General features: G+C 56.5%; 2 protein-coding genes across 12 annotated transcripts in view; both read right to left on the bottom strand.

The window, feature by feature from the left end:
* Positions 1-49: 49 nt before the first annotated feature.
* CORO6 (coronin 6) lies at positions 50-6740 on the bottom strand. 5 transcript variants are annotated; one of them, XM_080383676.1, is made up of 12 exons: positions 6525-6664; positions 4078-4391; positions 3349-3471; positions 2773-2902; positions 2509-2690; positions 2260-2379; positions 1919-2038; positions 1434-1538; positions 1203-1348; positions 1071-1128; positions 754-984; positions 50-643 (listed from the first exon to the last, which is right to left on the bottom strand). In XM_080383676.1, the coding sequence occupies exons 2-12, from the start codon at positions 4273-4275 to the stop codon at positions 521-523; spliced, it is 1536 nt and encodes a 511-aa protein (XP_080239802.1). In that variant the 5' UTR covers positions 4276-4391; positions 6525-6664; the 3' UTR covers positions 50-520. The 5 variants fall into 5 exon arrangements, with proteins under 5 accessions (XP_080239802.1, XP_080239801.1, XP_080239800.1 ...); XM_080383675.1 differs by lacking the exon at positions 2260-2379 and having other exon boundaries at positions 4078-4277; positions 6525-6740; XM_080383674.1 differs by lacking the exon at positions 2260-2379 and having other exon boundaries at positions 50-640.
* Positions 6741-8614: 1874 nt separating this feature from the next.
* The window catches only part of SSH2 (slingshot protein phosphatase 2), a 103942-nt gene continuing 85739 nt past the window's right edge, over positions 8615-26817 (bottom strand). For all 7 annotated transcript variants that reach the window (XM_080382473.1, XM_080382477.1, XM_080382478.1 and 4 more), the window contains 5 exons: positions 25500-25546; positions 23876-24022; positions 21334-21534; positions 16206-17049; positions 8615-14912 (listed from right to left, as the gene is read on the bottom strand). In XM_080382473.1, coding sequence (XP_080238599.1) covers positions 12942-14912; positions 16206-17049; positions 21334-21534; positions 23876-24022; positions 25500-25546 — 3210 coding nt within the window. In that variant the 3' untranslated portion in view covers positions 8615-12941. The remainder of the gene's footprint in view (positions 14913-16205; positions 17050-21333; positions 21535-23875; positions 24023-25499; positions 25547-26817) is intronic.

Raw genomic sequence — 26817 nt, forward strand, 5'->3', positions numbered from 1 at the left:
GCGGGGTGCAGGCAGGGCCCCCCCCAGCATGGCAGCCCCACGACCCCGGTACCTGCCACACGGCCATGGGCAGCTGCGCCCTTTATTAAAGGGGACCCAGGAGCAAAGAGCTGGTTGGGAGCACCCGCGGAGGGGGGCGATGGGGCAGGGGGAGGCAAGGGGGGTGATGGGGGGGGTAGCACCGTACCCAAGCGCATCCTGCCTGGGGAGGTGGCCCAACAGCTCCCCGTCCTGGGAGGATGCTGGTGTCCAGCTTGCAGGTCCCCAGGAGGGATGCTCAGCATCCTGCCCAGCAGGTGGGACCCCCTCGGGTGCTGCAGCAGGGTGCTGGTGTGCCAGGCCACCTCGGGAGAAGGATGCGACCGATGCCAGTGGTGATGGGGGGTCAGGGTCCGACCCCCTCCCTGCAGCCTCGGCTCCTGGGCGAAGAACATGGCTCTGGGCTCCTGCCCTCTGCAGGGACTCAGCTTTAATCCCCGGGAGAGCCGGGGCAGTCCTCGCCCTGCCCGTGGCAGCCGCGCTAGTCCGTGCCGTTGGTGAACTGGCAGAGTTTGTTCTCCAGGTCGGAGATGCGCTTCTCCTGCGCTTGGACCGTCTCCTTCAGGGCACGGATCTCCTCCAGCACCTCCTCCAAGGCTGACTGCTGCAGGGGGGGAGACACAGGGTCACCAGTGAGCCCCCTCCAGTCCCTCCAACAGCACCCTGGGCAGGGGGACAGCCCCGCTGCAATGCCCCCGTCCCCAAGACACTCACAGAGAAGTCGGGATGGCAGGTGGAGTGGCTGCGGCGGGGGCCTGGGGGGGGCTTATTGTCCAGAATGTTCTTCTTGACCACCTTCAGCTCCCGGTTCTTGACGGGGACGTAGCCGTCGCGCAGCGAGATGAGGATGGGCTCCGCATCCTTCCCCGACAGCCACTCATCCGCCTCCAGGGCCGGTTCGGGGCCCGGCGTGTCAGGGTACAGGTCATCCTGGAAGAGGTCTGACTGCGGGGGCAAGGGAGACCACGGTGAGAGGGAGTGTGTGTCCCCCAGGACCCTCCTCATCTCCCAAGACGCCCCCGGGGGCTCACCTTGCGCGGCACCGTCATGACGATGGGCTCGCACTTGCGCTCGTGCAGCTTGAAGAACCTGCATGGGATGGAGGCAGTCAGGCTCTGGCTCCCCCCCCCAGACCCCCAGACCCCCTCCCCCCAAACTCCCACCTGGCAATTTCACACTTGCTAACGTCCAGCCCACGCTTGGGCATGAAGCCCATGCCCCGCTGCGGCTCCTTGCTGCTGTAGGTGTTCAGGTAGTGCACATAGGGTGCCTCGTCCGTGATCTCAAAGTATCGGATGCTGCTGTCACCCTGTGGGTGTGGAGATGGGTGTCAGCCCGCCCTGGCCACCCCCAGGGACAGGGTGGCACAGGGGGGTGCACCCCAGGGGTGTTACCTTCCCGCAGAGGTAGACGATGCTGGAGTCGGGGTCGTAGAAGGGCAGCAGGACCCCATTGCTCGTGTCCATCTCCTGCAGGGCGATGGGCTCCTCAAAGTTGTTCTGTGGGGATGGAGCAGCGGGGGGTGGGGGGAGTTAGTGGTGGCCCCGAAACCCCCACCCCAGTTAGTCACACACGTTAGCCACGGCACACTGTGGGGATGGGACTCACTCCCCCCCCCCAGGATACACAATCCCCCCCGGCACCCCCTGTCCCACTCCTGCTTACCTGCACCATCAGGTGCTCCCCAGCCTGGCTGGTCCCCCCGCCAGTGCTCCCCGCTCCCCCCAGCCCCCTCCCCATGCCCAGCACAGCACAGCACACTTGGGAACTTGGCATCTTTGGGGGAGGGGGGATGCAGCTGCACCCCATCCCTGGGCAGGGGGGGCAGAGGGGCGGGGGGGCCAAGTTCCCGGGGCAGCACTCCATGCGGCCTTGTTACCGGGTCCCACAAGCCCAGCTCCCGCTGGCTCATCCTGGTAAAGCCCGTGGTAAAGATGAGTCCTTCCCGTGTGAAGATGGCCCGCACGGGCCTCAGCCCTTCGTGGGGGGCAAACCTCTCCTGGGGGAGGGGGAGAGAGTCAGCACGGGGCATGGGAAAGGGGGAAAATGGGGGGGTCCGGGTCCGTCCCCCAAAACAGCCGCTGAGTCCTGCTCCTGGGGAGCGCACGAGGCTCCTGGGGTGCGTGTGCTGCCAGAGAGCGTTCCCGGCATCCCTGGCTCGGCTGAGCTCCGCGGGGTCCCCGGGGCGGCGCTGGCTGGGTGGGAGCTGCTGTCTCGTACCAGGTCCCAGAGGCCCAGCTGCCGCTCGCTCATCTTGCTGAAGCCGGTGGTGAAGATCTTGCCATCGGCCACGAAGATGGCGCGGATGGGGCGGGCGCCGTCGTGCGGTTTGGCTTTCTCCTGCGCCGGCCGTTAGCGGGTTAAAACCAAACACAGAGACGCGCGGGTGCGGGAGGTTAGTAGGGTCAGGAGGCATTCGGGGGGGACCCCGCGGTGGGACGGTGGGGGGGACATGGTGGAGGCACTCACCGCCACGACCTGCTGCTTGCGGGGGTCGATGATGCGGACTTTCTTGTCCTTGCAGGTGGTGACGAGGAGGCTGCCATTGCGGTTCCAGCCCACGTTGTAGATGAGGTCGGTGTGTATGTCGTCCAGTGCCAGCAGCATCTCCCCCGTGCCCACGTTCCAGAGGATCACCAGGTTGTCACAGCCTGCGGAGGACCGATGGAGTAGACACCATCACCCCACATGGATACCCCTGTCCCCCGGGAGGGTGACCCGGGACCCTCTTACCTGCGCTGAGCAGGACGTTGCGGGCGGTGGGGTGCCATGAGATGATGCTCACCCGCTTGGAGTGTCCCTCCAGTGTCACCACCGGCTCCGTGATGTTACGCATGGGGACATAGTCAGGGATCTGCCACACCTGGGGGGAGGATGGGGAGCAGGGCGTGGGGTGGGGGGGATCACCCCATGTGTGAGCGCTAAGCGGCTGAGGGCCTCCGAGCCAATTAACCTCATCTTTAATCCCAGCTCAGGCTGCGGGGAGGGTGGCGAGGGGATGGTGGCGGCAGCACCTCTGTCCTGGGGTGTATCCCCAGCACTCGGGGTGCTGGTGGGCACAGGGAGGAGGGCACGGCTGGGGTGCAGCCCCCAGCCCCCCAGCTATTCCTGGGTGCTGAGTCGCCGGGACGGGTATATTTAGCACAAACTGCTGCATCATGGAGAGAGCAGCCGCCGCCAGCGCAAACGAATGGCACTGGGGCTAAAAATAGGCCAGTGACACTTCGCAGGCAGCAAAGGGGGGGAGAACGCTCCGCACCGCTCCCCAGCGCCCGCCGCCCCCCTCCCTCCCGGGGTCCAGCCCCTCACCATGATTGTGGTGTCCTCCGAGGCGCTGGCAATGACGTTGTCGTTGTGGGGGCACCAGTCGATGTCCAGCACAGGTGCCGTGTGCCCCGTCACCAGCGGGTGGTTCTTGTCCACCCGGCCTGTCTGCAATGCCGAGGTGCTGGGATGAGCCCCCAGCAGTTGGGGGGGACCCTGCCAGGTGTCCCCCAGGCCCCAGCCTGGCCATTGTGTGGAGCTGTGGCACAAGTGGGGATGTGCAGGGGGTCCCGGTGGTGGCCAGAGCTTTGCACCCACCTTGAATGGGGAAACTGAGGCATGGAGTGGGAATGGGGCCCCGTAGGGACACAGAGGGAAATAATGTGCCTTGGGAGAGGTTGTTTTGTGTCCCCTCTGATGGCGAGGAGGGGCTGGGGACCCCCTCCCAGCCCCTTTGACAGGATGGGCAGGGCAGAGACCCACCCCACTGGGATGCTCTCTGGGCACCATGTGCCCCAGGGAATTTGGGCTGGGAAGAAAGCAGTCAGGGGCTTCCCACATCACCTCGGTGGCCCCTGGGATGTCACCCTTCACAGGTGCCGATGATCAAGCCAGGCTGTCCCTGCCCCGAGCCCCCACATGAGGATGAGGATGTTGGGACAATGTTGGGGGGCTCTGGGGCCACAGCAGCCCCCCCCCAAAAGCAGAGCCCATCAGCATGTTCCCACACAATACATCCTCGGGGGGGAGGGTGGGCAGGCCCTGGCTGCTCACCTTGGCAAGGGGCAGGACGATGAAGGCCCCCCCGCCACCAGACTCCACGATGATGGCCACAAACTTGGGGTTGACCGCACAGAAGGAGCTGTCGCACGTCACCTTGGAGACTCGGATGTCCTCGTACATCTGGTCGGCCTTCACCGGCTGCCCGAAGACGTGCCGGAACTTGCTCTGGCGCACCACGCGGCGGCTCATGGCTGGGGGGCGCAGGGTCAGGCCACGAACGCCCCCCAGCACAGCATGGAGGGGTTTCGACCCCTCAGGCCTCGTGCTCTGAGAGACCCCCTCCTACCCTGGGCACAGGGGTAAGCCTGGGGGGACAGAGATGGTGGGGGATGAGGGGGCAGGATGGTGCCAGACACAGTCCTGGCCCCGTGGTGGGGACCGGGGGCAGCCCTCGTGCAGGGGCGTGTGGGTGCTGCAAGCGCTAAGGACCGGCATCCTGCGGTCAGAGCCGCTTGACAGCTGGGCAGGGACATGGCCGTGCCATGATGCACAGCTGTGCTGTGTCCTGCAGCCGCGCTGGGCCCTGCAGCCCTGCTGTGCCCTGCGGCCGTGCCGTGCCCCACAGCTGGCATCGGGGTTGGCACGTGAGTGGCTGCAGTAGAGAAGTGGCGCTGAAGGGGGGTTTGGGGCAGGCACGGAGGTGCCATGCACCAGGTCACAGCTCGTCCCTTCGTGCCCCATCCTGCATTGGTGGCCTGAGGTCACCTGGCTGGACCCAGCACCCAGGATGGAGGCTGTGCCTCCAGCATTGCACACACCCCCCGCAGGCCCCCAACCCACTTGCTTGGCACTGACCCTGGGGAGGGCTGGAGCTGGCCCAGCCACGCAGCCCCATGGGCACGCTGGGGTGCAGAGGAGCCCCCCGGGGGGTCCCCAGCCCTCAGCCACAGCTGGGCACACTGCCCACAACCACCCATCTCTGTCCTGAGCCTGCCCTGCTATTGGGACCTGCTTGGGGGGCACTGAGCCCCTCAGCACCCCAAACCCCCCTGGCTGGAGCTCTGCAGCACCCACGAGCCACTGACCGCCCCAGGGACACCCTGTGCTCTGCTGGGGCCTCAGCCACGGCCAGGGGCTGTCCCCAGCCCCCAAGCACAGGCTTGCGGAGCTGGTGTGGGCACTGTTAGGGGCACATCGGCCCCTTCACATCCCGGCCGGTGGCTTTTGGCCAGGGGTCCCCACGGCCCTTGAGCATCCTCCCCAGCCTGGCACAACAGGTGTGGGCTGGAGCGGGGCACCAAGGGGGCCTGAACCCCTGCTGCCCAGCAGGGCTGGGTGCCGGCACCACTGCTGTCACCCCCCTGGCCCTGGGCACGGCTGGGGAGAGCGAGTGGGCTCCGTGGGGATGCCCTCCAGGTGTTTTGCAGCACCTCATCCATTGCCAGTGGGAGCAGAGCTGGGGGTGCAGTCTTGCAGGGGAGGGGGCGATGGCCTGGCCGGCTGGGCAGAGTGCATGCGGGGTGCAGGCAGGGTGCAGGCAGGGTGCGGGATGCAGGAAAGGTGCAGGCAGAGTTGAGCAGAGTGCTAGCAGTGTGTAGGGTGCAGGGTGGGCTGGGTGGGGTGCAGGCGGGGTGCAGAGTTGGACAGGGTACAGGCAGGGCTGATGGGGTGCAGGCAGAGCTCTGGAGGGGTGCTAGACAGGCGCAGGCAGGGCTGAACGGGGCACAGGCAGGGCTGAACGGGGTGCAGGCAGGGTACAGGCAGGGACCAGCACAGACCAGCACAGGGGACCTTGCAAGCAGGGTGCTAGTGGTCTACAGGCAGGGTGCTAACAGGCTGCAGGCATGACAGCTGGATGGGGCGCAGGCATGATACAGGCAGGGTGCAGGTGAGGTTGGAGGGGTGCAGGCAGGGTTGAGGGGTGCTAGTAGCATGCAGGTGGGGTGCAGATGGGGTGTGGGTGGGGTCCAAGCGGGGTTGAGGGGTGCTAGCGGCATGCAGGCAGGGTCAGGCAGGGTACAGGCAAGGTGCTAACAGCATGCAGGTGGGGTGCAGGCGGGGTACAGGCAGGGTGCTAGAAGCATGCAGGCAGGGTTGAGAGGTGCTAGCAGCGTGCAGGCGGGGTACAGGTGGGGTCGGAGGGGTGCTAGCAGCACGCAGGCAGGGTGCTGGCAGGGTCGGAGGGGTGCTAGCAGGGGGCAGGCGGGGTGCTGGCAGCAGGCAGGCGGGGTCAGGCGGGGAACGGGCGTGATACAGGCAGGGCGCAGGCCAGATGCAGGGCAGGGTACGGGCCGGACAGCCCCGCGCCCCGCTGCCCGGCCGTGCCATTACGTTGCCACAATTGAATCCGCAGCGGCTGCTCCGGAACGACCAGAGGTCACTTTCCAAATATAGCCGCCTCCTGCGGGCGGCGGGCCGGGGCCGGGGACCCACCGCCCGCCGCCCCACCCGCCCCCGCCCCGGCCCCGGCCCCGGGTCGCCCGCGCTCCCGCTCCCACCTGCGCTCCGCGGTGCTGCGCGCCCGGCGCTGCGCTGCGCCCCGCTCGGCTCCGCCCGGCTCGGCCCGGTCCCGCTGCGCTCCCCGCCGCCCGGCCCGGCTCGGCCCGGCCCGGCCCCGCTCGGCCCCGCTCGGCTCCGCTCCGCCCGGCGCGGCTGGGCTCGGCACCGCGCAGCGCCGCTGCCGCAGAGAACAGCTGAGCCGAGCCGGGCGCCGGGGCCGGCACAGCCCCCCCGCGGCGGGCACCGGGAGAAGGGGGGGCCCGGCCCGGCCCCGCCTGCCCCCGCACCCTGCCCGGCCCCCCGGCCCGGCCCCCGCCCCCGGCGCTGCCCGCAGGGATGGGGTCGGCGCTGGCAGGGCCCTGGCTCCCTCCCCGTAAGCGGGGGGTCGAGGCTGCCCGCAGCCCCCCTCCCCACGGCCCCGCGCTGGGGGGGCAGGAGCAGCCCCTCCGCCCCCTGCCGCCGGGCAGCGGCTTCCTACAGCCCCGGGCAGAGCCGGGGGGAGGGTCGGTCCTCAGCCCACCCCCCTACCCCCCCGTCCCGGGGCTCTGCCCGGGGCTGGGGACTGCGACCCTGCGCTGGTTCCTCCCCCACCCCGGGGCCAGCCCAGCCCCACGGAGACCACGGCCGCTGGGGTGTTACTGGGGGGCACCACGGGATGTAGAGGGGGCTCCCGGGGGTGCTGGGGATGTACCGGGGGGCACCATGGGGCGCAGGGGGGGCTCCCAGGGGTCATGGGGATGCACCGGCGGGGCACCATGGGGCACAGAAGGGGCTCCCGGGGGCTGGCCCCGGGGGTCCCCACACCCACGGCACCCCCAGGGCTCCCTTTCCCCTCTCCCCCCGGAGCAGGGGGGCTGCACACCCGGGGGGTGAGCCCACACCAGCGGCGCCCCGCGCAGCGGGATGGGCACGGCCCGTTCCGGGGGCGGGTTTGGGGCTCGCAGAGCCCGGCCCCGCGGGGATGCCCTGGCCCGGGGGCATTAAGGGATCGTGGGGCTCGGGGACCGGCGGGAGGGGAGCTGCGGTTCCTGGAAAGGCAGCAAAGCCCTGGACCCTACAAGGGCACCGCGCGGAGCCAGGCGAGCATTGGCTGAGCCGGGCAGGAGGGGGCAGCTCCAAAACGGCAGGGAAAAGGTGACATCCCCGCTTGGCTGGCCAAAGGGGCGGCAGGGAGGGAGGGGGCTGCAGAGGCACCCCCCTGCCTGCCCCGTCCCACCGCGGCCGGGGCTCACTCTGCCCTCGGCACTCGGGGATGGAGCGAGCCCCGTGTCCCATGTCCCCAGTTCCAAGCCACATCCCCAGCAAGTGGAGGAGAGGCCCTGGGAAGCCCTTCCCCATCGTGGTGCTGGGGGGAGCGGGAAGGGATGGGGCACCCCAGGGGCACCTGCCACCCCCGTCATGCCCCGCACCCCTGGGCCCCCACCCCTGGGCGCTGCACCCTTGGTGCCTGCTCAGCCCCAGCCCAGCGAGAAGCTTTGTGCAGGGATGGCGAGGCTGAGCTGTGGGGATTTGGCTCCCTCCGTACCCCCTGCTCACAGCCAGGCCAGAGGAAGCCCGCAGAGACCCCTGCGCCACGCTGCCAGCCCCGCTGGGACACGAGGAGCAGGAGCAGCTCACCCAGGATGGGCTGCTTCCCGGCACAGAGCTGCCTGGGCTGTGGCTATTCGGTGCTTGGGTTTGGCTCGGCTCCTTGGCTGGCCATGGTGGGTCTGCTCCAGGGTCTAGCTAAAACCTCACGTCCCGCTTGGAGCTAAAGCCCCAGGACCCTCCCCACAGCTCCTCTGTGGCAGTGCAGCAAGGCCACCCGCAGCATCCCGAGCAGCTTTATGTATGCAGCCCCCGGCATTTTCCCTGTGACTGCAGCGGGATCTGGAAGAGCATCGTGCTTGGTAGCACTGGCTCCGCAGCCCCTGTACAGATGCCTTGGGACAGGATGGGTCCATCTGTCCTTCTGGCAGGGGACGTGAGTGTGAGTGAGCGACCCCGCTCTGGCTGCCCACACCCCCGCTGCTGCTCTGCGCTCCGGCAGCAGCACAGACCATGCATCGCCCCCAGCCCCACGCCCAACACAGGAGGCAGCACGCCCAGGTCATCTTCAAAATAAAACTTTATTCATTCGGTAACAAGAACATTGAATCTGCACATCAGTGCACAAGTTCACATTTAAAAACAGCTGAGCACATCGGTCATAAAGTCTTTAGGGGGAAAGGGGACGATCCCAGCCACCGTGGAAGATTCAGGAGGGGCAGCCAGAAGCGCTCCCCTCCCCGGTTTGCAACTCCACCGCCGGCCGTCCCAAGGGCTGCCCAGCCCTGGGGCAACCCCTACAAGCCAGCGCAAGGACACCGCATCTCCATCAAGGAAAATAAAAAGGCACTGGCACCTTCTTTTGTGCCAACAGAGATGTCTGCAGAGCGGGTGGGCTGTTAGCACCTCTGGTGGCACTGCCGGAGGGGAGCCCCCTGCCCAGCCTGGACCCCACTTGTGCCAGGCCGGTGCCTGCCTCTGCCCCACGCCAGCACGGGCTTGGGGGGTCCCTCCCTTAGGGAGATATGCGGGGGTCTGCGTGGAGCTAGGACCAGATTAAGGCAGGACGTACTGTGACGGGAGCAGGGGACCTGTGGCAGGTATGGCTTCCTCCTGCCCCCCAGCTGGGAGAGCTGCGAGGCTCCTGGAGCCCCCCGGCAGGTGCCCATGGCAATTCCCAGCAGCTCGCTCCTTCCAGGAGGTCCCAGGGGCAGCCAGAGCTGGGGTGGGCTACCTTCCACCAGGCCTCTGCTGGCAGAGGGGCACAGAGCCAATCCCTGCTCCGTTTAACATCCAAGTGAGCCAGAAGCGGCGTCACCGCCTGCCCCTCCTGCCACCCGCTGGGACCGTGCCCCCAGGAAAGGGCCGAAGGGGGGGAGATTTGTACATGTCACAACTTCTCAAGCAGACCGGACACACGCACACACACGCACACACACACCATCGAGTGCAACAGAACGCAGTGTAAAAACCAGTTTCACGCACACGCTATCCGTTTGTGCAAGGCTCACACGTTACAGTACAGCCGGAGATGGGGCGGGCGAGGGGGAGGCGATGGCTGAGATATTGTACAAGAGTCAATGTAAACAATAAAGCGTCCTCCGAGAGGGCTTTGCAAGAGACCAAAAGAACAATTGTTTTGTACAAAAATGCCCTTAAAACAACATGTTTCTCCTAAACCCCTTCTATCAGCGAGGCTTGTCAGCTGCTGAGCACCCTGGGGGTGCTGCTCCTTCCATCCGGGGAAGGTGCTGCACCCCGCAGTGCTCAGTGGGCCACAAGAAGCTCTCATGGGGTGGCCACAGGAACCAGCCACCACCCACCCACCCGTGAGCCACCAGCATGGAGAAGGGACAACTGTCCCCGGGCAGAGACCTCTGGATGCCAGGGGCTCGGTGGCTTCGTTGCCCAGACACTGGCTGAGGAGGAGCCGGGGTCCCTGGAGACCTGCACGTGACGTGCCCCTCCAGCCCCTTCCCTCCAGCCATCCCAGAGCCTCCAGACCTCCGAGGCCTTCATAACTCCGCAAGAGAACCACCTTCCCCAACTCCCTCCGCCCGTCCACAGGCTTCACAGAGAAAAACACCGTTGTGCTGGGCCAGAGCCGAGGACAAGGGGACAGCAAAGCACCTCCCTGCGACAGCCCTTCGCCCTTTCGCCGCCCTCCCCAGCTGAAGCACCCCGACAGCAGCAGAGTATTGGAAAGAAGCAGCATTTCTGGTCTGCATGGAAGAGCCTTCCTATAGCGCACATCTCCTGAGATCCAGCTGGGCAAAGAAACCCTATCCTCTTCTCCTCCCCCCCTTCCCACGGGAAGGAATTATACACAGGGCTTTTCCCCTCCCAAGCAGATCCTTGTCACCAGGTCACAGTGCCAGCCAGGCACACTCACTTCAATGCCAGGCAGGTTTGGTGGCACCCCATCCCTTCCACCTGTGGAGGGGTAGGCAGACATGGCCTTGGGGTCAGGAATGGTGGCAGCAGGGTCTGGCGAGGTTTGTGGGGGAGGCAAGGACTGAGACCGTCCTTCACAAGATGACATGAGCCACTTGGCCTTTCCATGCTGCCCGCCCAGCTCTGAAGCCAGCTGGAGTGGGCTAGGATAAGCCAAATGTCTTTCAGTGTCCCAAAGAAGTATCTGATCTCCTGGGCCAGGGACTTGGGTGACTGAAACGGCCTGGGATGACATGCTATTTGAGCCAGGACAGGGCCCTGCTGGGCTACTTCGGGCTAGGCTCCAGCCTGCCACTAGCACAGGTGACAGCCCCCCAGCGGAGCTCCAGCTCCTTGGGAAGGGAGGGATGAAGCGCATGCTGCTGCTGGAGGATCCCTGGGAGCTGGGGGAGGACAGCGAGGTGGGATCTACCTTGCAAATTGTTAGGCTCTCCTCTGCTGCTGGCAAGCTGGGGGCTAGCGACACCCCTTCCCCAGGGCAGATGCATGCTGCTTCCCAATACTCCCCCGTGCTCTGGTGCTGCGCGCTCCTCTCCGGCTCAAGATGAGCTTGTCCCATCAGAGCCTGCAAGGCTCTGCAGCATCAGTGCTGCTTTCTAGGCATGGCCTTGTCTGCTGCTCCTCCCACGCCACATCCTCTCCATGCTGGGCTTTCAGCAGCTGGAGCCATTCTGCATCTTCTGCTTCACTCCTCCCTGGAGGGCAGGTCTGGGCCAGAGCCAAGCACCAGCTCAGACTGGCTCTTCTGCCACAGACCTGCCACGGGACTGCAGACAGGACACCCAGAGCTCTCCTGCCACGGCCAAGTGCCTTCCTCTCTGCTCCTACAGCACATGTACAATTTGCTGATACACACAGCTGCAAATGAGGAGCTTTGCTTTAGCCAAACTGCTCGGAAACCGTAAAATAATTTGCTGAAATTTGGAGCAGCCCCTTCCAATGCAGGTTCTCCAGGGAAGCAAGAACCTGCAGAATGGCTCAGAGCAGCCAATGGCCTTCCATGTCCAACTGGCACTGCTGACAGCCACCTTCAAGTGGGCAGATACCCACAGCGGGGTAACAGGGGTTCACACAGGACTGGAGGAGAAGGGACACATTTGGCAAAGGCTGGCATCAAGGCTCACTTTTGGAAAGGGAAGACAGCTTACGAAGTCAAACCCACTCCCATTTCCGTGCAGATTACAATGAACAGCACTGAGTTTGAGTAAGGTGGTTTTGTTTTCCAGTTTACAGAATGCAGTCTTGCCCTTTTTTTAAAAAAAACCATAGAAACGACAAAAAAAAAAATCTATATAAATACCATATATACAATTTAGGCAAAAAAAAAAAAAAGAAAAAAAAGAAAAAATTTCCAGAAAAGATCTTCCCTCTGGGTTGAGTGTTAGGAGTGACAGCAGAGAGGACAAAGCTTTGCATTCCATAGGGGCAATGTGTCATGTAACAATTACAACAGCCTCTAGGTTCAGGAGCGACCAGAAGTTCCTGTGAGTGTGGCAGAGGGGAGAGGAAGACTCAGGCAGCACGAGACGAGAACAGCTTTGGGGCAGAGGGGAGGCAGCAGGAGGGCAGAGGACAGATGATATGGCCATGAACTTGGAAGGCCCACAGCAGTATTCAAGTAATGGGAGGGTTAAAACCCTAATGAGGCGTTTGTTTTAAAAGAACACTCTGGCTTTGGGGGCTTCTCCTCCTCTCACCCGTATGTCCAGGGCAGCCGAGGAGAAGCGAGCTGGGCAGCTCGTGGAGGAGCTCTGCTCCACTTCACCAAAACATGGGGGGCTCTGCGTGACCCACTCCAGGAGGGGAGCGCTGATCTCGGTGCCAGGCTGCCCGGGGTTTTCCGAGCCCATCCATCAGGAGGATTTACCCCTTTGTGCTCCTTTCGGGGATGCACCAGCCAAACTGAGCCCAGGGGGTTTGTCCTGAAGCAGCTTTGTGAGTGATCTGCTAGCATCATACAGTTCCAGTTTGCAGAAATAAAAGAAAGCCCAAAAAAAGGGACCTTGCCACAGCCTTCATGTTTATAGGGGCTCTCACCCCAACAACTGCCCAGCACCCTTTCAAGGCATGGGGAAAATTCAAGTTAGAAGCTAGGATCTGGTTCTAAGCAAAACTCCTTGCCGAAGCAAGCCAACATCAATTTTTGCATCATAAAGGTGTTCTTTTAAAACAAACTTAACAAAAAAACCCCAACATTTGAGGTTATCTGAGTTGAAAAAAAAAAAACAAAACAAAAACAACAACAAACCAAAACAGTCCTGCAGTCAGAGTCACACACAGAAGAACCAACCCACACCTACATGCGCCAGGAACAGTAAAATGACAATATATATAAAATTAAACAATAAAGTGCATGTTCCTTATATTACACCTGCCCCTTGTGTGAACGCAACACCACGGGTTCTCGGTAAGAAATCACAGCTGAGGGCTCAGGATCACATAGTATTGTAGAGGGGATTGGTTGTCCGCTTTTTATCATTGGTCTTTTTGAGCCTCCTCAGAGGGTGAGTTCTCCCGTGCTGCTGCCGGGGTGCAACAGCCAGACCACGAGCCAGAGACAAGGAGTCCAGGACCTGCACCTGGAGCAGCGGGGGACTCTCCTCGGAGCTAGTCCACGTCGGATCCGTGCCGGAAAACAAACTCTGCTGGCTGGAGCCGCACTCTTTGGCGTACTGAGCTAGCGGCCTCTCCACCGGTTTGCTCTGGGCAATGCACTCGGCTGTTCTGAGCTGTTCCACAAAATGCTTAGCGGGCTCCGGGGAGGAAAGGCGATGCTTTCCGCACGCGCTTTCCGAGCCCCTCTCCAAACTCCCCTCGCGAAAGCCTCGACTGAGGGCAACGCAGGTGAGAAGCACCGGGTTGGCATCAGAAGAGGCCGATTCCCTCTCGGATAAGTCGTCCTTGGAGAGGTCCAGGCAGTCCAGTTTGGCCAAAGATGCCGAGCGTTTCATGTGGGAGGGTGTGGTGAGCCCTGCGTGCCGGATCCGAGACTCTATTTCCTTCGCTCGCTGCTTGACCAGCCCGGGGCTGTTGCTGCGCTCCTCCACGCTGCGGCTACTGGAGCTGTGAGGGAGGCCGTAACACAAGAAAGAGATGTCCACAAGGTCCATGTTTTCAGCACATTGGCTGGTGAAGTCCTTGCCGCTCAGCTGCCTCGAGGTGCCAGCATCACCCCTGCAGAGAGGCTTGGGTTCGTCCCTGAATGGGAGAGTCGCGTCTCCCTCAACGCCACATGGTGTGACCGGCTCATCGTCTGTACCCGTGCTCTGCTCTGTGACACCTTCCAGGTGAATTACGTAGGGGTAAGAAGAGCGATCCAGGCTGGCTGAAGGTGTAGAGGTCACCTGGGCAGAGGGAGAAGCAGCACCGAGGTGAACAGATAACCCAGCACCCTCCTTGCTGGGGCTGCCCGCAGTGGAGGTGGCCTGCTTGTGTACCGCGTGCTCCGGCAGCGAGAGATTTACCAGCGTCAGAGCTCGGAGACAGGTTGGTGCCTTCTCTGAGCACAACGAAGGGTTCAAGTTTTCATCCAAAGACGGGATGGCTGTGGCCAGCCCGCTCTGCTCACAGCTTGCATCGGGGCGCTCTGCAGATTTGACCAGGGGAGCATATTCAATGATTTCGATTCTCTTTGTGGGGAGGGAGGGCAGGGATGGCTCCTCCGTCCCATCAAATGACACCACTGTCCTGCACTCTTGTGCCATTCCTCCCTGCTCTGGGCTGGGCTCTGCAGGTGAGGACTCGAGTGCAGGGGAGGCAAGGGGTGCAGGCAGCCCTGCCCCAGGAGGCGGCAGCAGCTCCTCAGTGCCTGGACCCTGCACCTTGTCACCCTCCGGAGCCAGCTCCAGGGGCAGCTCCTCGCTCTTCCCCCGCAGCAGGAGCTCGGCAGCGGGAGAGTCATTTCTGGAGTTCTTGCGGGTGGGTAAGACACAGACTGGGGACGCGTGCTGGTGCTCCTGCTCCTGTCTCAAGCGCTCCTCGAACTCCAGGGTGGCTCGCCGGACAGAGCCGGGGCACCACTTGGGCTTGGGGTTGATGGAGCCATGAGGCTCTTGCTGCTCCCCCCCTGGGCTGCCTTCCTCCAGATCTGATTTACCAGAAGCTGCCTGCAGGGAGGGGGCAGCTTCTTGCTCAGCTTGTAGAGGGTCCTTCTCCTTTTCCTGGTGTCCAGCACTGGCTCCTTCACTCTGTTCCACCTTTTCAGATGCCCAAATGGCCTCCACTGGCAGGTCATGCACCGTGTTCCTCTTTGGTGTCTGGGCGAGGTTGGCCGAACCCTCTTTCTGCTGGGCTGGTCCTGCTCCCTGGTTGATTGACTCAATCTCTGTGATAATTTCCTTCACAGAAATGGCATTTTCCGAGTGGGATCTCGTGAGATGGCCCGTGCTAGGCAGCTCGGGGACCTCCTGCAACACAGAAACAGGAGAATTACAAAGTGGATCAGCTGCGCTGACAGACAGCAAAGAGCAGCAGCTTAAAGGAAACGGGGTTGCATGTCCCCAGAGGAACAAAAGGCGCACGTGCCAGTGTGTGGGGATACATCACAATTGCTGTGATCACCACCGTAGAAGCATTACTGTCTCTGGCACTGCATTTAACATATTCCAGGCTGGAATTTCACCTAGACTTGAGATTTAAGAACTTCTGTTTAATTGCCATGAATTCCAAGTGAAATGTACCTTTTTTAAAAAAATAAAGTTATTTTAAGTTCAGTTCACAACAACAACAACTTAATGCTGCTAGAAGTGCAGTTTTGAACGGAATACATGAACGATTCTGCTCACGTATTGGAGCAAAGAGAAGTACAGCATAAAGAATGACCAAGGGCTGAAATGCTCTGGTTTCCCAGAGGAAAATGGCCAGAGAGGCTCCCCATCCACACACTCTTTTTGCCAAATCACTGGAGAGCGCCTTAGCCTATTATATTTGGAAGAGCCTTATTGCCTCACATGGAGATGGAAAAGATTCAAGCAATGCAGTGTGGAATTTAAATAAGAGGCTCTCAGAAAATGATGGCCCTGGACATCATCAATCCCTGTGAGAGTCCTCAAGGGTGGAAAGCAATTATAAAAGAAAGGTACCTCGGTTCAGAGGTTACTACATTTTGTCAGGAACATCTCTCTAGCCAGGAGAGAAGTGAGCCATGACATGCCTGATCCCATCACCCCAGGCCTTCCTCCAGCAGTGGAAACTCTATGTCTGCCTTGATTTACTATCCCAGTGCTGGTGCTTCCCAACCAGGGAAAGGTGCCAGTTTTGTCCCATTCTTTGATGGATTTCTCAAGTCAGATAAATATCTGCACAGGTTCAGGATGCTGGCTGGCCTCAGCTGTTGAGGGTTCAGCTGCATTTGGGGTCAGGTCCCACCTATCTGCTCTCCTGATGCAAAACTCAAAAATAAGTTTCTCACGAGAACAGCACGGCAGGTCAAGGTCAACTCAGCCAGTGCCCTGCCACTGCCAGCAAACAGATGTTTAAGGAAAAAGTGCAGAAAAAGGCAAGTATCTAAAAGTGAAAAAAAAAAAAAAAAGAAGAAAAAAGGAGGCAGGGGAGCATTTAGCAATCCCTCCCTGAACAGCTACCCGGGTTCAGTGACAGTCAGGACTAGAAAATCCCGTCAGCAGCAAGCTCCCACAAGAGAACTACCCGCAGATAGGTTCGAGCAGCAGTTCCTAAAAAAATGAGCAAGTTATTTTAACCTTTTGTTGTTCTTCATCTGTAGAAGAGTCATCCGATGCCTGAGGAGAGTTTCCAGAGCTGTTCCTTCGAGCGTCTACACCCCCATCTGCAGCAGGCGACACTTCCAGCACAGGCACCCTGGAGACCCCATTCCTTCCACTCCCTTGCTCCTCTGCCCTGGAATGGGAGCAGGTGCGTGACCGGCTCTCCTGGGAAAGCTCCACAAATTTCTCCAAAGCACTGAAGAAATCAATCCTGTCTGTACTGAGGTCTGTCACTGCGGGCTGGGGATTCTGGTGGAGACTCGGTGAATTTTGGTTTGGGGATTGGGGAAAGTCTTTTAAGCACGAAGTGAATTCTTCCATGGGAACCAAGTGCACGTTCATATCAGGCTTAAGAGCATCTTTTTCTAGATCATCCACCGTCAAATCAGGAAACTCCGTTATTTCCAAGGGGTGCTGGAGTTGCATTAAGGCCTCAGAAGCATGGCAGTTATCGGGGGGGACAGAGTCTACACAACATCCTGCTGTACAGCCATTGATGTTGTTCAGGTTCAGCTTGTCCTCCATCTGCTCAGCGTGGAAATCTCGACACGTAAACTCTAGGTGGATCCTTCCCTCCTTCACACACATCTCCTCGATCATGTTTGCATCCTCTGGGAGCTGTTGCTCCCTGTCTAGCTCAGCTGAGTAGATGGGAGACATCGGCTGCTGGTTGTCGTTGGTCTTTGCCTCTGAGATCTGGTCGGCCGAGGTGGTGATCTCCTTTTTGTTCAGCTCCAGCCCAGACTTGCAGATGGGCTCATGATGGTCTGAGAGGTCGCTGTCTGAATGCGAGCGCCACAGTTTATTGTGCCGCTGTTTGCTGTGGGGAAGAAAAGCAAATGAAAACATTGAGCAGTGTTTTCACCCACCAGAGGCAGACCCACCTTCTTGCAAGAGGATGCAACCTTCATGAAGAACCGTACCAAATACTGGGCTCACTGACCACAACTGCAGCTTCACCTAAACAGTGCAGGGCCAAACCTGCTGCTGGAGAAGCTGATCCAGTAAAAGATGTTTTCCAGGAGCTGAACCCCACGGCACCATTCTGTTCCACACACGTGCATTCCCCAGCAGTATTTTATCGGTCTACTCAACAAACGCGATGTCTAATTGACTACAGAAGTTGGTCCTTTCTCAGCCAGCAAGCACTTTTCCATTTGCTAGCAGGTGAGCAATGACCAGAAGAGACAGGGTCCCTAGTCCTGGATGTGAATGGGTGGTGGACACTGAAGATAAGTTCAATTTCCCTTGTGGCTCCTTTGAATAGCTTTAGTGATATAACTAGGCTCTGGTAACCAAGGGGCTAGGGTGGGGTGGGTGGATGTGAGTATGAGTGTGTGTAGAACACAGAAGACATCCTCAACTTTCAACAAGTAGCACAAAACACCACCTGCCTTTCACAGGAAGGAAGCTTAAGAGTTGTCCAGCTCTTGGACAGCCCCTTTAGGAAGGTCTGAGCGGTCACAAAGCAAAAGCAACTGCCAGTGGTATGGCACCACCATCCTTAGCTCCACCTGCCAAAAAACTCAGCCCATGCCCCTGGGCTTACGGAGAGCAAAGGAGGCAACTTCTTGCAGTGAGACCACACCAGCTAGCCATGCCTGCAAGGGCTTTGCTGAGTGACCATGGCCACAGGGCTGTGCTTCCACCGTTTGCCCCTAGGAGGAGAGCAGATACCACAGAAAGGTCCTTGGAGCTGCAGGAGACCTTGCTAAACCTCTCCAGTCCCTTGCTAGTGTGAGCAGGTGCTCCCAGACGCATCCATTGGCTGCAGTAGGGTAATTAACAGATGCTATTGAACTAATTACAATGTACCTGTTTAGTTGTGGGTGCCCAACAGCTAAGGAAAATAATTCATCGCAGATTTAGCTTTCCAACCTCATAATCAGCTACAATCTTCATGTATGACACAGGGCAGAGTTGGGCCCCTTCAGAGGACAGGAGGGTCAAGACTAGAGGCCAAAAGGCATTGCTCGGGGTGTGTGTGTGTGTGCTCCACCTCTAACGGGTTTTGGAGCAAAGTCTGACATTGGCAGCAGAACCAGGCTCGCCTGTGAGGCAGGTTGTGCTGAGGCTCTGTATGGAATGCCGAAGATTTCCCATGTCTCTGCTTGTGTAACCTGGAAAGAAGCTGTTGGTGTTTTCTGAGGGCACCTCCCACCCCGTCGCTTCAGCGCTCAAATCCAGCACTCCGCTGCGCATCTGACTCTGAAAGTCAAACCCACCTCGCGCATGCACAAACCAAACTCTCCTAGCACAGCCCTGAGCCACGAATCAAACCCGATGCCAGCAACCACTGGCAGAGGTATACTGTAACTTTTTAATCTCACACTTCCTCCAGCCTTTAGCAAGAGGTGCTAAAAGCAGGGTCAGGAGCCCACATCCCTTCCTAGAGCTCACAGCCACCTCTGGACCTTCCTGGGCAGCATTCCTGGCACCAGGGAGAACAGCCCATGGCAGCCCAGATGTTCAGTGTGCCAGGCATGGCACAAGGTCTGTGGGCAGCACCAGGGCTTGTGTCCACACCAGCCTCGCACCAGGAGACCCCCACACCTCCCACCATGCTGCAGCCAGCTCTCCAGGCTCTGGTATAAAACTGTTGCTGTTGATTCACAAGTTGCTCAAGGCACAGGGGATCCCAAACACTGTTTTCCTGTAACTTATCCATAACTAATAAAAGAAACAGGGCTGGCTCAGCCTTTCTGTGTCTATCACCAGAGGGAGGGGGACAGTTTAACTAACCCCAGGAAGTATGACAGTCCCAAAGAGCAAAACACACTTGTTGTGACTAAAAGCAGGCAGAGGGTTTTCATTTTACAGCTGGAAAACATATCCCAGTTGCTACAACCCCAACACAAAACGGTAACTAGATAGTGCGAGCACATGGCTGCCCTCACATACCTTCCCTCTGAAACTGGAGCAGTCACATGAGCATGAATCTGTTGATTTTTTGGGTTTAGTTTTTTACCTGTCCTGGAATACCGCAGCAATAAACAAGGCAGCCAGAGGCCAGAGGGCAAAGCTAAATAACACAGAAAAGAAAGAGGGGGGGAAAAAAAAAAAAAAGCAGCAGTTTGGAGCTGAGAAGGGAACTGCGTAAAGAGGGACCATCTCTGCAGTGCAGAGGCCATTCCTTGCTTCAGTGAAGCTTCACTTATTGCAGGCTTTTTAGCCCTACACACAGAGATGTAATGCACTGCTCTTGCATTTTTTAAAGCCTCACAAGTAATCCTGTTCGTGCCATTGTATTGGGACTTGCAGAGTAGGTCAGGAGCAGTGGTGTGCTTAAGTGGGAAGGGGAGCCACACGCTATATAAATGATGGCAGCAAGAAAGATTTACCTGCTGAAAAATAAATTACGGGAAGACAGGAAAATAAAATAAATCCTTAACCAAACTGTTTGTAGAGGGTGGCTTTGCAGGTGTGCCACCAACTACCAGACGAACAGATTACCTAAACCAATTGCAAGGCAGAGGGCTTGAAGATGTGCTTGCTATACCAGCTGGTACCAGCCCAGGGCTCCTCACAGGTGTTCACCAACCTGTTGCAAAGGATGTTGGTGTGTTTTTTGCATCTGAAAAGCTTCTTTTCCTCCAGCTGGTCTGGTTCCAGTCAGATCTAATTTCCCAGTCTGCTCAGTGCTACATGGCACACCACACTGGTCAGGTCACCTCTAGCTCAGAGTTATGCACTGACCTTTATTAACTGGTGCCAGCAGCATGTTTGCTGTCACACAGGATGCCAAAGGCAGGTGTGGTGTTCGTCTCCAAAGGTTTCAGTCCAGAAGAGCACAATTTCTTAAAATACCTATTCCACTGTGATCTATCCTGAGACTCATACTCGGCTGCGTTTTCAGAGAGAGAGAGGGTCATTATGGCAGTCAATGTTTGGGGAGCAGTGGGGAGAAGGCGGCAGGCACGTAGAGGGCAAAGATCCTGTGAGTGCACCTGATGAGGGAATAAGCTGGGAGGAGCCCTCAGGCTGCTTTCTCTGCAGAGAGGGAAAGAGGAAGCACGCTTCAGTGACAGGGGCGGCTTATACTAGGGGTTTGGTGTAAAAATTGGGAATCCAAACCTGGCCCAGCAGCAGAGAGAGCCAGACTGCTGGGAGCAGGTGGAGAGCAAAAGAGGAACAGTAAGTCATTAACTGAGCACAAAGGCAGGGAGGTCTTTGCGAGTGGACAGGACAGACCTAAAGGGACAAACCCAAGCAGAGGACAGAGGTGAGAAGTGTGCCCTAAAGAGGGTACACGAGTGCTGGAGCTGCTGTAAAGAACAGCGTAAGGCAGGCACCCTTCAACAGCACCAGTAACTACTTTGGTAAAACATGCTAAGAGCCACCTCCTGCGGCAGGAGGCTCAGCTTGGGTAATTCTGCTTGCTTCAGATCTGCTCCCTGGCAAAGCACACCAGAATCCTAAACAAAATACCGTAATCTGGCGAAACACAGAGTATCACTACCTCCTTCCAGCCGATCACGTGAAGGCATTGCTTAACACAGCTTACAAGTGCATTTCTCAGAAACATGCAATCTTTATGTCTTTTTGCTAATCAGGTGATAGGCTTGGGATTACAACACACTGGCCCATACCCAGGCCCAGCTCCAGACCAGCCTCAGGACTCCATGCAGGAATAAACACCGCTGTTGCAACGCACAGAACATCCTGTCCCCTCCCCTAACACCAACACTCACCAAAGGGATCTAAATAAAACCAGACCAGCTGCTGAGGAGGAGCATGTTCAACAGGGCTGCGACGGAGACAAAGCGAGTTCCCTGCCAAGTGATGTTACAAGCAATAGGGACATCATTTATCTCTGCTGGAGTCTGCACAGCTCTGAATGCTGCATTCAAATGGCAGTTCATGGGATGCTACTCTCCAAAAAACAGCCATCCTAGAAGCCAAATAGCCTCCTAAAAGCTCTTTATTACACCCATTTTCCCAGGCTCAGCTGAGATAAACCATGAAAACAGAGCACTATCCTTCCCAAAACAATCACGAGCTTACTTACATAATGCAGTGATGGAAGTTCTAATCAAAATAATGGAGTCAATAATTTAAGTGTTATCACTTAACGTGGGTTATCAGCATCGTTCCTTCCACTCACCTGGCCAGCAGGATCCCTTGATATTCCTCCAGCTGTCGCATAAAGCTGGGGTTGGGCTTGGTGACGGTGCGCCGTTCCTTCACGTAGTCATAAGCCCTGTCCAGGTTCCAGCCGTACTCCTTCATGGCGTAGGCGATCACCGTGGATGCCGAGCGGCTCACTCCCATCTTGCAGTGCACCAGACACTTAGAACCGGTTTTCCTGAAGCAGGAGACAGACAAAGGAGGATCATTAAACAGAAAGTACAGCCTCCGAGAAGCTTAAGAAAATAGCAACTTCTTTACCAGAGCATTATCAAACACATTTTCAACACTGCGGCCATAGTTGAAGTCTGGGATGTGATCTGATAATCCAATTTACAAACTGGAGCAAGACACACAGAAAGTGAAGAACAAGGTCTTAATATTCTTAACAGATTTTGCTGTAACAACTCTTCCAAAGCTTTTATCACCAAGTGGACAAACATCAGTTGTTTGCAGACATTTATTATGAAGGCAGCTAAAGACTAATTATGGCATCCTTGAACTCAGCCCAAATGGCCCACTAGTATCAAGCAGTACTCCAAATAAAAAGGACACCTATCACACAAATGCGGCATCGGTTCAGAAACACATCCACTAGAAGATACTGAGCAGTTCAGTACAGCCTCTAGCACACAGATATTCTTCTATGCAAATTTCTGACAGCGTACTACTGGCTGTGGCAATTGGCTGAACAAGACCAACATCGCTTTAGTCAGGTGTTTGAAACCCCACCTAGCTCTCATCCACATCTCGAGACACTGGTAGATGCAAATCCAGCCAAAAGCTCCAAGGAACAACCTGGAAGATTTTTGTTGATACCACCATGTCTCAGGACTGCCTACGGGTAGAAAGCTCACCCCCTAGGCTCTGTTTACAACAGTCCTTCACCTCAGCACCTTATCCAAATCAAGCAAGTGGAAAAGATGACCTCCCCACAGCTGCAGGTAGAGACCTCAAATGATGGCTGCAGTGCAGTGCTCTGCTGCAATCAGATGGAAGATCCTGCAGATTTAACTCATTCCTTCTTATTGAAGGCAAAGCAAACAGTGCCTTTGAGTGCAATGAGCAGCTACTCTGCTTGGTGAGGCTGGTACAGAGCCTGCTTTCTGCTCCAAGGAATTAAACATTTGTCTGCCATGAAATACGAGGAGGAAGGCTATGATCCTTCTTGGTGATCTCCATGCGCTGGACAGCAGTGGCACAGAGCAGGTTGACAGAACTTGATTTGGCACCTTTTGTTTTCTCCTTTAAGTGCCAGGTGCTCTGGATCACCAGCCATGTGAAGTTCCCACAGGATAAACGAGGAGGCCACAGAGCACAAGGGTCATGTGCCTCCACAAGCTCAGAGCTCAGCTGCTCGCAGCTGCCTGACCTGTACCTGCAGCCACGCTCCCCAGCCTCCGAGAGACACCTGCACTGCCTGGGGCATACAGGGCCGCAGCAGCCTTTGGGATGCTCTAAGACTTTCTCAACTTTGCAAATCCAGTTGGTCAAAACATTGCAATGCTTTTGGCGATTCGAAAAACCCCAAGCACAAGAAGACAGGGCAAAGAAGGGGGGACAGTAATTGCCCCAGTTTGGAAGATTATTAACTCTTAGACAGTGCTGAGGCCACATCGCTTAAACCCCAGTGGAAAATGTTCTGGGCAGAATACTTCTGAGGATGACAACAATACAAAATTAATACTTAAGGGAATACAATGACGTTTTTTAAAGAAACCATCTTAAATAAAGTAAGTCTCGAGCCATACTCAAACAAGTCAGCTTTTAAAGGCTATGAGAAATGACAAGCACTAGCTATGGTTAAGAGAGGACAGACTTCTGTAATGGAAATAATACTTCAAAGGCAACATATACCAACCTGATTTCTGACCAGTTTTCCCTTAAGAAGGCTGCTGAATTAACTGGAGACAGCTCATACAACTGGGATGCAGTTCTTTGTAGTAAAAAGGCCCTACTTTCTGCATTTGCTATCAGGTTACTCACTGTAACTGACAGCTCAGAGACCTATGCAGGCATTTACTCCTGTTAAAGGGAAGAGTTTGCTCTACGGCATTACACTACAAGAAATCACTTCCAGACTGTGGGTTTCATTGTACAACCTCACAATGCAGGGAACAACTTATGTTTGTGTTTGGCTTACAAGGTTTTGCTTCTTTCTTTTGTTAAACCCTACTCAATCTGTTACTGCTGTTTCCTCACACCAGCACCTCCGCAGAGCCACTGCATTTCCTAAGCGGCAGGCAAGCTCTTAGCTCTAGTACAGGAATGATCTCCACTGTTAGCTTGGACGGCAGCTGGGCAGAAACCCCTCACTAGGTCCTACTGACTCCTTGTAGAAGCACCTGCAAGAATGAAAATTTGTGGAAGGCAACTCTAGCACTTAGAAACTATAAAAATGAAATTGCTTTGATGCTAGATAGACAAGGAGGAAAAGTAGTTAAGAAAATCAGTAGGAAAATATAAAATGCTCAGTATACATCTTCTAAATGTGTTTGTTCTGTTCTGAGAAGACTTACTTTGCCTTGGAGATGAATTTGTAAGTGTCATTCCAGTAAGCCAGAAGATCTGTTGCTTCTTCATCATATACCCGAATATTATGGTATTCAAAGAGCCCAGGGAAGAAGTTATCTATCTCTCGAGTCACATTCAAAATATACCGCACCCTGTGTGGAAACAGACAGCAGATAAAAATGCAGAGTGTGCAGAACACAGCAAGTTCAGAGAGATATCACAGCTGCCACACAACAGCCTCACCTTGCTTTGAGAATGGCAAAACTCAAAGCATTTGAAGTTGCAGTCTTGAACATACCTCCCTGGCAACCACGGCTTCATGCAAGGAAGAAGCGGCTAACGCAGACAAAAGGTTTCGCTGAGCAATATAGAGCCCAGCCTCTGATAAAAGGGCTTCCACCCATACCGGATAGAAACTTCCTCCACAGCATGTCAGGTTACACAGCCTGCCCACCATTCTCTCTATTCTAAGTGTTAGCAACACTGGTGACACAGAGCTCCTGCACAGACTGCTCAGTTAGTGTTTGGACACTTTCTCAAAGCCCCTTTGTGAATCTCTCCTCCCACAGCACCAACACCACAGGACGATTGAAGGTATAAGCTCATGAGCCAGACTGTAGTTAAACAAATGCATAAAATAACTAGAGAGACATTACAGACAATGAGCCACCGGGAGGATTTATTTCTTATCCCTAAATTTTCTGGAAAGAAAACTGCTAGAGAAAGCATATGGTATTTATGTACACTACATCCAGTATTTTTAGCCCTGAGGGTTACTTGTAAGATGCTTATGAATTGCACTCACGCTGGGATATCAGCCAGAACAAGAGCACTGCAAGGGAGTGCCATCCCTTCTCCCTAGCAGGTATGAAATCACCGGCAGTCAAGTAGGACCTGTTTGACCCAAGGAAACAGCAACAGACCCTGAGATGAATGAGAAGAATCAATTTTGCCAGGCTAATTTCCAGGGTAGAGGTACGCTATCCATTCAATTCAGCAGTGTGATTACTTTTTTCCACTGGATTAGCACAAATAAGCCAAACCCATAAATAATGATTTAATTGCAAACTCTCGGTGCTTAGATCCACCTGGCCTAGAGAAAGGACACACTATGCTTAAGCCTGAAAGGTAGAAAGGGCAGGAGGCAGAGAAACCCATCAGTGCTAGGGCTGAGAGCTACAGGACTTGACTTCCTACTGGGCCTGACTCAAAGCAAGAAATGTTCTTTTACATATTTTCCTTCCTGCTGCAGTCTGCTGAGGTCCAGACTCCAAAGCACCTCTGTAATGGTGAGACCTCAGTCCAGAACAACAGGCTGGACTAAAGGGCACAGAGCCAACCATGCAGCATCCAGTTAAGTAACTGTAGCTTTTTGCTACTTATAGCTATGAGATTGCTGGCTTCCTTTGTTCGCCAAGGGGATGTCAGTCAAGGTCAAGGAACAAGATTCTTTTACTTTAGGGTGCCTGTTTGTGGGATGTGGAGTTTGGAGGAAGCAAGAGCTTGTTCAGATCTGCAAACCCTTTAGCGAGACTCAGGTTACACAGCAGGTATGGAAGAGATTTTGTTGCACAGACAAGTGTTGAGGCCAGGCTCTTGCTTTTAAGCTGATGGCATGAAGCTACTTACCCTCTGTTCTGCAAATCTTCCAAATTGGAGGCATTCCATTCCGAGCCCTGCAGGGAAAATGATGCAAAGGGACACATCAGCCAGAAGGAAGGCATGGCCAAGCAAATGATGGAGGGAGGGATTGTCACCAGTGAACTGGAGGAGGAAGCTGGCCAGCCAAGTGTTGGAGGGCAGGGGGGTCTTTTGAGTATAGGGGTACATAGAAGGGTGGTAACAGGGCTGATGTGCAGCACCTTGTCTTGCCCCATTAACCAGATCTATTCTGAAGCAAGAAGCAGCTCTGCAAAGCAGGCTGTATGCTGGCACTTCCTGCAAACTGCCGACAAACCAACCTCAGCGAAGTTGAGACCACTCCACCCTTTCCCTGGAGGCTGCTGCCAGCTCTACCCTACAGAAGAGAGACTGCCTGCATTTAAAAACCATCCAGGTGCTCTTTATATGTGAAACACCCATCTCACACATCAAAGCAGCAACACCGTAAGCTCACTTGGGTTTACACCTCTTCTCCCCATGTTCAAAGCCTGTGTGAGCAGAGAAATAAACACATTCAACCCTGGCTAGCTAAGCCCCTTCTCTACAGCACACACATGCCCTCCAAGCTGCTCACTTCCTGTTCAAACACATAAACCGAGCACAAAACCACTCAGATAAAGGCTTCCTTCAAAATTTAAGATGCACAAGCTATCTGCTTCCCTGCCCTAAAATAGCTCCTAAACAGAAAGACGGTTCAGATGAAGGAGTAAGCAGAAGTGACCCAGGCAGCACTACCACCACCAGAAGAACTGCACTGATCACGGCTGCTCTCACATCACCCCAGGGCCAGGAGAGGCACAGCCAGGGTGAGCCAGCCCTTGGAGCATACCCACTGCCTGCCTGCAAACCCCGTCAGCCTGAGAGCGAGAACCTCCCAGCCTTGCAGAAGCAGCAGTGTCCACCCCAGCGATAGGTTGCTGCTTGCCCCAGAAAGCATGCATTGGCACCCTGTGTCTGAGATGGAGATGGGGGAGCTCCAAGAGCTCTGACTCACAGGCATGAACTTGGGCCCATGACAGCACTTGTAGAAAAGTCCTGAGCACTCACAGCCCGTGTCTAGATGTACACGCAAAGGAAAGCGCTGCATTACTGTTCTGGTAGCTACTGGGGACAAGTCTTGTTGTCTTGTCTTGACATTACATGAATACAACAAACAAAAAGCATCTGGTTCTTCCCAAACTGAACTACTTCCTAAGAGAAATCATCATAACGAGGACACTGTTCAAGGGTTCAGCACAGATGGGACTCTGCATTTCGAGCAGAATAGAAGGGCAGACATTGCATG

The sequence above is a fragment of the Falco punctatus genome (genome assembly GCF_963210335.1).
Source record: "Falco punctatus genome assembly, chromosome: 1".
NCBI lineage: Eukaryota > Metazoa > Chordata > Aves > Falconiformes > Falconidae > Falco > Falco punctatus.